This window comes from Cibotium barometz, chromosome 31 (genome assembly GCF_041138505.1).
Source record: "Cibotium barometz isolate CiBa-2024 chromosome 31, ASM4113850v1, whole genome shotgun sequence".
NCBI classification, from domain to species: Eukaryota; Viridiplantae; Streptophyta; class Polypodiopsida; order Cyatheales; family Cibotiaceae; genus Cibotium; species Cibotium barometz.
In genome coordinates this window covers 1,945,030-1,958,867 of record NC_141076.1, presented here as the reverse complement: position 1 = coordinate 1,958,867, position 13,838 = coordinate 1,945,030, and the positions used below count along the sequence as shown (strand labels likewise).

General features: G+C 40.7%; 1 protein-coding gene across 1 annotated transcript; it reads left to right on the top strand.

Moving 5' to 3' along the window:
• The first annotated feature begins 11,890 nt into the window (after positions 1-11,890).
• Positions 11,891-13,277, top strand: LOC147620388 (protein TIFY 10b-like). Its single transcript, XM_086824625.1, has 4 exons — positions 11,891-12,145; positions 12,251-12,491; positions 12,632-12,689; positions 12,846-13,277. Exons 1-4 carry the CDS (start codon positions 12,011-12,013, stop codon positions 12,922-12,924), a joined length of 513 nt encoding a protein of 170 aa, XP_086680751.1. The 5' UTR covers positions 11,891-12,010; the 3' UTR covers positions 12,925-13,277.
• Positions 13,278-13,838: the final 561 nt, after the last annotated feature.

Here is a 13,838-nt window from a genome sequence, read left to right as displayed (position 1 = left end):
TTTACAATATAATAATCATCTTTTATGCATACCTCTATGCAAGAAATTCAAATGTGATAAAAGTAACACTTTTACAATAAAATAATCATTTTTTTGTAACATTTTTATAATAAAATAATAATTTATTTTTCTTTTCGCCTCTATGCACGAAATTCAATATGACAAAAGTAACATTTTTATAATAAAATAATCATTTTTTTCTTTATAATTTTGTAATAAAATAATCATTTTTTTCATACCTCTATGCATTAAATTCAATATGCTAAAAGTAACACTTTTATAATAAAATATTCATCTTTTATGTATACCTCTATGCATGAAATTTAATTGTGCTAAAAGTAACACTTTTCTAATAAAATATTCATCTTTTATGCATACCTCTATGCATGAATTTCAATTGTGCTAAAAGTAATACTTTTATAATAAAATATTCATCTTTTATGCATACCTCTATGCATGAAATTCAATTGTGCTAAAAGTAACACTTTTATAATAAAATATTCCTTCTTTTATGCATACCTCTATGCATGAAATTCAATATACTAAAAGTAACACTTTTATAATAAAATATTCATCTTTTATGCATACCTATATGCATGAAATTCAATTATACTAAAAGTAACACTTTTATAATAAAATATTCATCTTTTATGCATACCTCTATGCATGAAATTCAATTATGCTAAAAGTAACACTTTTATAATAAAATAATCATTATAAAAACTTGACATTAATCAATTAACCATTCACCTAGGATAGAGAATGGTTGGTTTTGTTAGAAAAGAGAGAAAAATACCTTTTTGTAATGAGGTATAACATTTTTAGAGAAGACATAAAACATAAGAACCATTAAAGCCATAAAAATCATAAAATAAGTGAAAAGAAGAATCACCAACTTACTAATGACTTTGAAAGCTTTCCTTTGGCTTGCTGGTTTGAGGGTTCAACTCTTGTTTGGACAAGAGTGGCCAACCAATTTTTGGAAGAGGAAAATGTCAAAAACTAATGAATTATTAATAAATTCATAGTTCTTGGCTTGGGTGAAATAGAGTAACAATGCCTTAAACACAATATATTTTCAACAAGGGAGAGGCTTCTATTTATAGGAAAATTTGAGCTCCTAACCAAACAAACCGATTCTAGAATTTTCCAAGTCAGTTTGGTCAATTTTTGACCATTTTTAGGTCAGTTAAGCTAACTTTTTGGAACTAGACTTGAATGAGGAGAGAGGAGAGATGAAATGTCTCAATTTTTGATGATAAAAAACTCAATTTGCCCATGTGAAGTAGGCGCCTCATTCAAGGCCCTCCCCTTCCTTACATATGTATCAAAAATGGATTCATTATACTCAAAATATCTCATATTTTGATATTACTCATAGTTTTTTACTAATAAACCTTGTACATTTTCAACTCTTCATCTTATGTGAGAATTGAAGGGACTCCCCTTCCTTACATATGTGTCAAAATGGAATCATTATACCAAAATATCTCATATTTTTAATATCACTCATAGTTTCTTACTAATAAACCTTGTACATATTCAACTCTTCACCTTATGTGAGCATTTACTCATTTTTGGGTATCTTCTTTTACAAAATTTAATTTATCTCCTTCCCACATATGGATTGATCTTATTGGTCCAAAGGAACCTTAATTGGACCATAATCCAAAAATTTCTGAAAATCTAGACCCTTAGGCTAAGGTCCTTCATACCCATTTCCAATTAATTCCAATTGCATATTGGAAAGTTCTTTTTGAATTTCTGTTTCAGGGGAACTTATTTTAGTAAGATGATATATTTTTCTATTCAAAAATATTCAAAATCTGAATATTCTCTCTCTAGAATATTTTCTCTCTCTAGATCAAAATAGGCAGAGACAAGATCTTTTATATTTCTGAAGAGGGAATTGATTACAGGGGAAGATGCTGGACATCTTGAGAGGCTGGGGAGGAATCTTACAAATAGCATCATTTTTGTGTGTATTTTTTGTGCGGTGGTGGGTGGCCAAGAAGTGCATAGCTTTTAGGGGGGCTATGCCTTCCACTACATATGACAATGGGGCCCCTCCAAAATTATCTTGATGCAAGCACATGTGTGTTTTATGATTAACAATATAAGAGATCTATATTGGACCTCTTATGGATCATTGGCATGGCAGAATCCTTAACCACACAGAGACAATGGGTGGACAACTAGAAAGTGTGCTTCCAGTATCATTCACCCAACTACATGGCAATTGGTGAGACAAGATGAAAGTTAAGGAAAAGTTAAAGAGTAGACAAGGCTTGGAAACTTGGCCCCATGGTGGTGGAGCTGTCCAATGTAGGGTGAACGTTTAGCTTCGTTGAGAAACTTGCATGTTGTTGCAATAATTGATTTGCAGAAACTTGCATGTGAAAATTGTGCTCCATCATCTAGGCAATAAGGATATTGAGGTCGGAGATGTAGGCTTCCATTTCATGATTCTCCCGCTCCCCTTGCTTCATGTATTCTTCTACCTTGGTGTACTTTAGCTTTAAGTAATGTAAAAGTCCCTTTTATATCTCATGGACTACGACTTGCCTGGTTGTGGCATCGTCCATGTCCTCCAGTTGTAAGCAAAGGGGCTTGTATGGTTCTTCTTCACTTTGGGCTACTTCCCTTTGCTGCAGTATCCACCTCATCCTAGAGCTAACTTGAATGCTCTCCGTGCATGCTTTTTTTAAGAGGAGGGTTCGAGAGAGGTGCAGGTCAGGACTCTTGCGATCAAATCTTCTAGCTCTAATGGGTCCATCGAATGGCCAAGTGGGATAAAAGGGATTTATTGTTGCTGGAATGATTCGCTAGGTTGTTGGCTTTGGGCTTCACTCATAATGGTAGGCTGCTATAGTGGCACACTTGGCCCATCGGCTTTGTCTTGTACCTCAAGAATAGAAGGTTTAAGTGTGGGAGTTGAGAAGATGGTGGTGGGGAGCCTGGGGCTTCTTCTGCGATGCTCTCATAGCCTTCAACCGGAGATCTTGTACCAATCTCTACACCACCCCAACCTCCTTGTATCTTCCAGGACTGTTGAACCCTCTGCACTGTTGCTACCTCAGGGGGTGCACTACTAAGAAACCCTATGTATCATGTGCGTTCAAGGGGTATTTAAAAAGCCTCTTACCTAAATAAACTGTGAATTTTTCATGAATCAAATGACACCTTTTCTTAATTTGGACTAATGGGCTTTTTTTTTTCAAAATCGATAAAGAAAACCCCTTTTGTAAATGTATTTCTATAAATTTACCTTAAAGTTTTGAATTAAAAAACCCCTCATTTGAACTCACGTGCTATACTTACATATTTTTAGGTGAACCCTCCCGAGGCTGCCGGCTCTCTTTGTAACACTTCTTGCGGCTGGGCCATCTGCTATGCTGGGGAAACTACCACTGGTGGCTGTGTTGGTCCCGAGAACAGCTCCCAAACTGCCGCAGTTGGTAAACTCGAGGGAGTTAGCGACCACCTCTACGCCCGCAGAACACGCGGAGGGGACAGGAATGGCTGCGTTGCCGAGGGATTGCCACTAGGAGTTGCATCCCGCCCCGAAAACTGCGAAGAAAAAGAACAAGAATTATCCGCCGCATCATCGACATCATCCTCTGAATGATGATGCCGCGGCTGCTCAGTAGTAGGAACCACCAAATCAGGAGGTCCCTGTGAATGCATGCGCATGCAACCGCATCATCAAGAGCACATCGTGGTCGCCAAGTGTATTACGCACTTAAACACTAGTACAGTAATACGGGAATGATTACTCTCTTAGTATACAACATCAATTAAAAAGGCAGTTGTTACTGATAAATGAATACATCAATCAAAAAGGTAGTTGTTACTGATAAATGAATACAGAGCTGATTATATACACATGATTAATGCTTCACTAACATAGACTGCTAAATTATCGCAATTATTGATTGCTTGATTGCCCCTGAATACACAAACATATAGTCTTTAAAATAGTTACATGGTCGTAGGATTCAAACAAGCGCGACCTCCCGTTTACACCCCTTGAGATCCAATAATGACTTCATTTAAGGTACGTAGAGTGCAGCATTACACTTGCAGTCTAGACTTGCGGTGTGCAGTCTTGGGGTCCACATAACAGCCCACAATGGACAAGCAGCCCTCCTCGTGTGACTCCAAGCTAGACCCTAAGCCTAACACAAATGGGAAAGTCAATGTGAAAGGCTAATGTGAAAGATCCAATGCTTAGTGCTAAGAAAATTCTAATGTAGCACTAATGAAGCTATAAAACAACACTAATGATGAATTGAAAGCCCACTAATTATCTTCAATCCAAGAGAGCAAGGAGAGTGAAAATGACGTGAGAGAATGAGGGGGGATTTTTTTTTTACGGTTTTATAATCTCGATCGAGGTTCGGTGGTGTGCATTTTCGGGGTTTTCAAGATCAACAACCCAGATGTATGCGTGGTTTTAGGGTTAGTGAAACAAACGGCCCCGATATTCGTTTGATTTTATGGTTGGTGGGGTGATTGACAGCTTTGATTTGACATAGGTACCTAGATCAAGATAAATGGACGGCTTGCATTTTGAGTAAGTACCTCGATCAAGATACGTTGACGGTCCTGATCGATTACATATCTCGGTCGAGATATGTCAACAGCTAGAACCGCATCTCAGAATGGATTTTAATGGACAGGTCGAGTTATATGGACTTATCTGGATCGAGATATTTCAACGGCTTCGATTGCATCTGGGTATCTCAATCAGATATATGAATGGATAGGATCACATCTCCATATCTTGATCGAGACGCATCAATGGTCGATATTATATTTTCGTATCCCATTTGAGATATGTGGACGGTAGCCGACTAGCGTGGCGGTTGTTGAGATCTCGATCAAGATATGGGGCTTTTGGCTCAGGAGGGACGTGTCATGCTTTTATTGATGGGTGGCAATATCTCGATCGTGATACTTCGCCCGAGAGTTTTTCTCATTGCATCGATGTCCCAGTTTAGAGAGAGTGAATGAAAGTAAGGACCCTCACCTTGCAACCACCCATTGGTTTTGTTAAAAAATATTCTTAATTTCAAACTCTCTAGTTTTTTTTGGGGGGGGAGTGGAAATTGGAATAATTAATAATGGGGTGCATGTTCAATAAAACAAAGACACGTTACATAAGCAAAGTGCAATGCATGTGGAGAAATTGCCTCCGTCGGGGCCCTCTCAACGCATCACCAACATAAAGTTTCATTGGCTAGACTCCTCCCAGCCTGAAACCAAGGGGACAAGGCACGAGCCTAAGGCTTAAGCATGTGTTTCTTTAGGCACGTGCTGTTTCTTTTGGCTACTGATGGGCCGGTGGCCATTACTCATTGGAGCATATCTACTTGTTGTATATAAAAGCTACTTATCCACGCCTTGGTAGGCAGCTAATCCAAACTCAACCACACCACAGAGAAATCTTCCTAATAGATATTCACCATTTTGACAAATTTCATCCGTGCATCCGTCCCGTCCATAGTAGTTTTTTTTTTCGTCCACCTAATTCTGTCCTCACATCTATCAACATGCTTCTGAGCTACCATATTGAAGTCCCCCATTAATGATACATGGGGAATAAATATCCAATCTAGAAATCCAATCCCACATCTCCCCTCTAATCTTATGACTATGAGCTCCATATATATTGATTATACATACCTTCTCTTCATTTGCTTGAACCCCCACAACTAAGATTCTACCATTGGGGTGATTAGCAATAATACTAGGTTTTAAGTCCTTAGGTAAAAAACCCACTAAAGCCTAACTTCACTCCCACATACAAAACCATCCAATCTCTAAAATTTTCCTTTCTCCAACACTTCATACCAAATAGATTATGTTCGTGAATTGCCATGATTATTGACAACCCCCAAGCCTTCACTAAAACCACCAAAAGGCTGAGTTCTTCTTCGTGTCTCTTAATCCCTTAACATTCCAAGTGCACCCATTACTTCACTTTTCCTAATCATTCTAGGGAAGTGTCCGGAACCATCTCCACTTCAGCTTCCTCTTCCCTAGCCAATCTTTCCCTTTGCTCCCCCCCTCCTCGCTGCTCTTTGGATGTTGTTTCAACTTGTGAGGTAAATCTCCCCATGGAAGACATTTCACTCTATCATCTCCTCCTAGTGGACTAAATCCATGGATTGGAATAAAGACATGGACTTAAACCTTCTAGGGATTTTCCCTTGTTCCTCGGATCCCCCTCCCTCTATGACCATCTTCCCATTCCCCTTCTCCTCTTTATCATCCTGTCTATCACTAGTCCCAACTTTTGTTGAGATGTCAAGATCAATATGAGCTGACACTCATGAGGCGCCTATGTGACTGGTCGACATTTACATCACTGGTAGGTTTGGTAGCTGGCATCGACATATCTTTGCCAGAGATTCTAGAGTTGGACTACACTGACTAGTCCCACACCTACCCACACCACTTTAGCGTGTTCACATTATGGACCACTTGTATGTACTCTAGTATGTGTGTTAGTCACTTTATCTCTTTAGTAGACCTCTTTTGTTGAAGAAGAAGAAGACCAATTTTTAGCCTCTCATCTTGTGTGTTCTCTTCTAGGGTTTGTGTGAGTGTGTGTGTGCTTGTAAGAGCTCAAGCTCTCTTCTAGGGTTTGTGTGAGTGTGTGTGCTTGTAAGAGCTCAAGCTCTCTTCTTCCCTGCATCTTTTCATGGTATTAGAGCCTAGTTGATGCTACGGAGTTGAGCGGCAACAAGAAAGAGAAGCATAGGAAGTGGTAAGAGGGTAAGCGCTTCACCTACTCTTCCCCCTTTGTGTTGGCTACTACACCCTTATCGGGAGCTATTCGGGAGGCACAGGCAAACAAACTTCGATTGAAGAGATTTCTTTGTGGGAGTGGAGCTGCAGGGCAACTATACTATCCTTTCAGAGATTGGTTGTGCATACATTGTGTGTTACAAGTTCTATTGGGTGTATGTATGCAAGTTGAGGCCACTGGTTGTGACAGTTTGGGTGTAGCATAATACCAGTGTGCCGAGAATACAACAGCTTGTGTAGGTCAAACACGAGTGCTATTTATGGTGAGTCTGTGTTGCAAACAAGATGTCAAATGATGAAATTAACCAGATTGTTGCAGAGAGGCTTGACAAGAACAACTTCCATGCTTGGAGGTTTAGATTAACAAATTTCCTGATGGAAAAAGGCTATTTGGGACTACATTGAAGGTGAACAAGAGGATGCACCAGAGATACCAGAGTTTAATCCAACTGTTGCAGATGTAAAAGAATACAAGGATTGGAATCAAGGAGCGAGGAAAGTCATGTATTGGCTTTCTATTAACATACATGACACTATGATTGGGCATATACAGGATGCCAAGTCACCCAAGGAGGCATGGGACACCTTGGTGAAGCTATATGAAACTAACACCAAGGCATATACAGGATGCCAAGTCACCCAAGGAGGCATGGGACACCTTGGTGAAGCTGTATGAAACTAACACCAAGGCACAAAAGATTTAGTTAAAGAATGAGCTTTATACTGTGGAGAAGAAAAACATGTCTGTGAATGATTATGCCTTGAAGATCGAGGGCATTATGGAATCCCTTGCATCTATTGGTGTTTCTGTATGATGATGATAAGGAGGAAGTGTGTTAACGTAGTCTTGGGCCATAATACAAGGCATTCAAGACATCTATTCAGACTTAGGAGAACATTCCCAACTTTACAGATTTGGTGTCAAATGCTAATCATTGAAGAAAAGAGTTTGGGTGAAGACCAGTTTTCATAAAACAAAAACAGTTCAGAGTAGCAGGCCTCCTACACAAGTTCAAGTAGAGGACAGGGTAGAGGTCGTGGAAATGGCAAAGGTGGTGGGTGGCCGAACAAGTAATCAAAATTATGGTCAGCAGCAGCAGCAACAGTCCCAGGATTCACAACAATAACACACAAGTGGAAGAGATCAGTTTAGAGGAGGCAAGGGGAGTCAAAGAGGTCATGGTAATTGGCAAAGGCAGCATAATGATACACGAGGTTGTTTTTACTATGGTAAGCTTGGACATGTGCAGGAATATTTCTATAAGAAGCAGAATAACATGCAAAATGGAAAAGTGCAACAAAATAACTATGCGTCCTCTAGCAGAAATAATGAGGATAATGAGAGGTTCTTTGTTATGCAACATGTAGTTAATGTTGTATTTAGAAACGATGTAGCAGAATGTAAGGATGATGTATGGTATATTGATTTAAGTGCTTCGAATCATATGACAAGTCATGGGGGTGAGTGGTTCAAGGAAATGAAGAGTCTTGAAAGACCAAGTTTTGTTGAAAACAGGGGATGACACTGCTCATCTAATTGTCCTTGTTAGAGATTTTCCATTCTCTATGCAGGATGGTAAGGTGAAGTACCTTGGAGATGTGATTCATGTTCCAAGCATTACAAAGAATCTGGCTTCTGTTGGCTAGATGATTGAGCAAGGGTTGCAAGTCCACTTTAACCCTAATGGTTGTTATGCCAAAGACTTTAAAGACAAGTGCGGGTTGGTTACAAAAGGTAATAGAATGGGCAGAATGTTTACACTAGATGTAAATATGCCTGAAGTGAAAGCTGCAATGTTTGCATAGGGTTCAGGAATTGTTGCAGATATACAGACATTTGCCATAAGAGAATTGGGCATGTAAATGTGTAAAGAATGAAGTCTATGTAGACTAAAGAAATCGGACAGGGCTACCTAAGTTTAAAGCTGATGGTATGCAGAAAGTATGTGAAGCATGTCAATTTGGGAAGCAAACAAAGCATGTGTTTTCACATGATAGAAATAATAGCAGGAATGTAATAGATGTGGTGCATTTTTCAGATGTATAGGTTCCTACAAAAACTATGTCTATGGGTGGTTGCAGGTACTATATATATAACATTCAATGATGACCATACGAGGAAAGTGTGGGTGTATTTCATGAAGGAGAAGGAGAAGAGTGAAGTCATTTTTAGAATTTCATAGTGATGGCTGAAAAGCAGGTAGGAAAGCATGTAGTAAAGTGCCTAAGACGCCAGATGGAGGGGGAGAATACTTCTCCAATGAGTTCTCTAATTTCATGAAAGAATGGAATTTAGAGACAATTTACATGTAGTTGTAACACTCCGCAAACAAAATGGAGTTGCTGAGTAGTTTATATCATGAACATGACCCCTACCTCCGCAGCCATACATGATGTGACACCAGAGGAAAAATTCAGTGGTACTACGAAACTTGATTCATCTCACTTGAAAGTTTTTGGATGTATTGCCTATATACATGTACCAGATGAGTTGCATACGAAGCTGGATCCAAAGGTAGAAAAATATGTGTTTATTGGGTATTCCCTTTAGAAAAAGGGATATAGATGTTATAATCCTGCTACACGTGAAGTAAGGGTAAGCAGGGATGTTGTATTTGATGAGATGAGTAGCTCGTATGGTGCTGAAAAAGATGCTATTAGGGTTGTTATAAGTGGAAATGTTGTTGCACAAAATGCAAGTCAGCAATCACAATCATTGAGTGGACTAGGAGAGTCCTCATGCAATGGTGTTGTTGATAGACCATGGAGTGCCAGGTTGCGTCATAATACCATTCCTAGAAATGTAGTTGGTACATCATATAAAGGCAAAGAGAAAGTAGTTGAACCCCTTGGTATACCTGATATTTCTATAGGGCATTCTTTTGTTGATGGAGAGTCTAGTGGCTCGGAGATGAGCCTTGATAAGGAGCTTGTGATTCCAGTGTGATGAGGACACCTAGTGTAAAGAAGGCTTTGGAAGCCATGAATGCAAAGATACAAAGAACTGCAAGAGTCAAAAACCATGTGTAGAGTTTGACTTATGATGGTTATGTGGCACATCACTATGCTTATTTGGGACGACCCCACTATGTATAGGAAGATTGTGGGGAGTTTGATCTATGTCATGATAAGTAGGCTAGATTTGAGTTACACTATTGGCTTAGAGAACTAGTTTATGCAAGTTTTCCGATGCAAGTTTTTCGCAAACCACATCTTGACAATGTGTGATGCACACTTTGGTATTTGAGGGAAACTGTTGATTATGCATTGTTTTATGTAGCAGGTGTACCATTGGAGCTATATGGGTACACAGATGCAGATTGGGCAGGTAGCATCTTAGACAGAAGATCTACTAGTGGATTTATGTTTTCATTGGGGAGTGCTGCTGTGACATGGAGCAGCAAGAAGGAGCCCACAGTTGCCTTGTCGAGTATAGAGGAGCTGCGGTGGCAACGTGTGAGGTCGCTCACATCTTCATGAAGGCCTTAGCTAGGATGAAAGTCCCATGATATCGGACATGCTTCTCAGAGACTCTTATTTACATCGAAAGCGGGATCAAAGGGCATTGCATTGACAAGTTTTGTCCCCATGAAGAGTAGAGCCCTTGCGAATAGGTCAACAATAATCTACCCCTTCACAAACAGAACGTTAAAGAAGCCTTTTTCTAAATAAAACGCTTGGGACGCATCTTTCTCATGAAATACTTCATCCTCCTAACCATCTCCCCAGCTCTACCTTCCTTGGCGGTTTCCCCAGGCATAACAAAATAGCACTACACATAGAAAACAAACGTATTTGCCTTCTAACCAAGTCCCGGGAGATATTAGCACATACCTTCCTACTACTACGGATGTTTGCTTGTTGCTGAGCTTGAGCATTTAGACGCGAAGAAATCCAGACTTGCTCTCTGCGGCTTCTTCGCCTCTCTACTATCACCTTCTTGGTCCTCGCAATTCTTGTTCATCTCCCCCAATCCCCCAACGGCATCCACCATCTCCCGACTCATCGAGTTATTCCCATGAATCTACCATCCTATGGTTCCTACCACCCCGCCCGCATGCATGCACGAGATGCACGTCCCCTTGGACTCGTGCATGCAAACCCACGTGTGGATTAATTACCACCCAAGGACACCCCACTCTCCTCACTCCGCATCCCTACCTTGCCTAGACTGTCTCTCAATTAGCAAATTGTTCTATGCCATATGTATAAATTGATATTATCGCCTAGTCTAACAAGTCTCGTGCACACATTACAAAAACTTACTTTTTAATATCTTGCATGTCTTAAAGATGAGAAATAAGTTATCTTTTTTGAATTCTACATCAAATAAGAGTTATCAAAATGCTGTGAATTTTTGAAGATTCATAGTCATTGATCAAGGGGACAAACCTTATTCAACATGGATTAAAAAGGGATGTATGTTTATACTAGTTACACGTTATTCAATCTCTACTACAAATTACTATAGGGACGATGGGCCTCTGTACATTCAATTACATTTCACGCTCACGACCTTCATGCGCATGATGCCTCCGCTCAACTGATACAATGACATTTCACGCTCATGACATTTTTCGAAGCATGTTGTCATTACATCACCTGCAGCAAGGCTGTTGAATTTGTCAATTCTTATTGGTTTTGTTAAAAAATATTCTCAATTTCAAACACTCTAGTGGTTTTTTTTGGGGGGGAGGAAATTGGAAGAATCAAGTGCATGTTCAATGAAACAAAGACACGTTACATAAGCAAAATGCATGTGGAGAAATTGCCTAAGTTTCATTGGCCAGTCCTCCCAGCCTGTCAACATGTAGACAAGGCACAACGAGCCTAAGGCTTAAGCACGTGTTTCTGTATGCTTAAGCACGTGTTTCTTTAGGCAAGTGTTGCCAGTGGTGGGCCGGTGGCCCAGTCCTCCCAGCCTGTCAACAACCAACACAACGACAACGAGCCTAAAGCTTAAGCACATGTTTCTTTAGGCACGTGCTGCTGCCAGTGGTGGGCCGGTGGCCATTACCCGTTCACTTGTTGTATATAAAAAGCTGCTATCCACGCCTTGGCAGTAGGCAGCTAATCCAAACACAACCACACCACAGAGAGAATTCTACTTCCTAATAGATATATTCACAAATTTCGTCAGTCCATAGCAGTTTTTTTTTCCGTCCATTCTTCTGTCCTCCCTCTTCGTCCACAAATGAGCAGTTATAACAGCAGCATGGCCGGAGGAGTTGGAGAAACCCTACGTCATCTGTCGATGGGCGGCCTAGGCCGGCTTACAATCTTCTACTCGGGCAAGGTGAACGTATACGAGGATGTGCCGGCCGAGAAGGTAATCAATCATATTTTTATAACACACGTCATTAATTAGTAGAATGGACGGCGCATTGTTCTTAATGTGCCTAGTTTAGGCTAACATGAGAGCTCTCACCTGCAGGCAAATGCTATCATGCTGCTTCTCTCGAATGGCAACAACAGCAGTAGAAGTGGTTGCGATGATAGACCCAGCTCGTCGACTAAGCCCGCGCCGCAGGCGATGATCGACACAGAGCCCAGTAGCACAGCTAACAATGTCGGTGAGGTGCGATCTAGATCCTCCGCACCTCCTCCATACACGATCACACAAGTAGAAAGAAAGCAGCGGCTCCAGCAGCCTGTAATCAAGCGATCCCAAGCTGGTATGCATGCTTGACATGACTACTCTCTGATCTCTTCCCCTCTCTCTCTCTCTCTCTCTCTCTCTCTCTCTCTCTCTCTGTGTGTAGTGTGTGTGTTGTTGGCCGCCTTCTGACCTTTCCGTGCGTAATACTGTTTGCAGAACTTCCATTCGCGAGGAAGGCATCGCTTGCCCGCTTTCTGGAGAAGCGAAAAGACAGGTATAATCAAATCCAATCCATTAATACGCCCGTCTGATCCTGATTTTGCTCCCATATTGTGTACTTCGGCCGGAGTCGGTTTTGGTTTTTTTTTTCTTTTTTTTGGGGCTTGGAAGAGCATTATTGATTCATGTGAGGTTCTGATTGATTTTGCAGAGTCGATGCAAAACTCAAAGAATCATCAACAGTCGAAGTTTCATGTAGCCCCTGCTGCAAGAAGATCAAGCTCTTCTGAGGAGTCGCCGCTGACCGAGGAAGACCTTGACCGACCACACGTGGCCTGAAGTGATTCGCTTGACAAAAGGCCAGCCTTCAAGGTCCACGATTTAAAGGCTCCCGAGTCCCGTCGCATCGGGACCGTTGAAGGGAACTTCAAAACAAACGCGTGGCTTTGAAAAAAAAAATGTATGGTAAGCTCAGCTGTCTACCTCCTTTGAAAATTGAGAGGCAACCCTTCTTCGAATTTGAGGCATGTGCCAAATTTTGGAGGGCTACAATGTTTTTTCCTGGGGTACTCATCGAGTCCTCAACCATGGAGGGGCTTAACCACCATGACCAATTCTTTTGTACACACTCAAACCTTTATTCATTTGTGTCAATTGGCTAAATACCTTTGTGATGTGGTGAGCCTTCATAGCAAAATAAATTGAAATCTTAATGCCATGCCCCCACAAGGCGTGCTATCCCACACATATTCCTCATAGCGGCTCTTTCGTGTTTGGAGAACCCAAAGGGTGCAGTGTAGGAATCAGAGTAAAATTTGTGTCGATCATGTCCTCAAATGTTGTATGAATGTAAGAGGGCAGGAAGCAGAGGAGATGAATGTTGTATGAATGTAAGAGGGCAGGAAGCAGAGGAGATGATAATAATACATGAAGCCACTGTTCGAGAGCCCTTTTTTAAGATCAAAGTGCATGCCTTCCCTGTTGTAGCTATGAACATAATCATCTTGAAAGTCAATAAGAAGAATGATGAGTTTAAAGAACTTGACAGTAGCTACAATGGATGGATTTGGAATTGCCTACCTTTCATGGACAGTTGTAAGCATGAACTGTTGTCTTTGTTGATTCAATGTATCAAAGTTACTCTCCTCAAAGTAAGGAAAGTTGAGATGATGCGGGAGTCCAGAACACACCTTTCATGGAACTC

Excerpts from the sequence above, each read along its gene's own strand:
- LOC147620388 (XM_086824625.1), top strand. The coding sequence starts at position 12,011 with ATGAGCAGTTATAACAGCAGCATGGCCGGAGGAGTTGGAGAAACCCTA. Across the intron at positions 12,146-12,250 it reads AGGATGTGCCGGCCGAGAAG|GCAAATGCTATCATGCTGCT; the intron begins GTAATCAATCAT and ends TCTCACCTGCAG. Across the intron at positions 12,492-12,631 it reads AATCAAGCGATCCCAAGCTG|AACTTCCATTCGCGAGGAAG; the intron begins GTATGCATGCTT and ends TACTGTTTGCAG.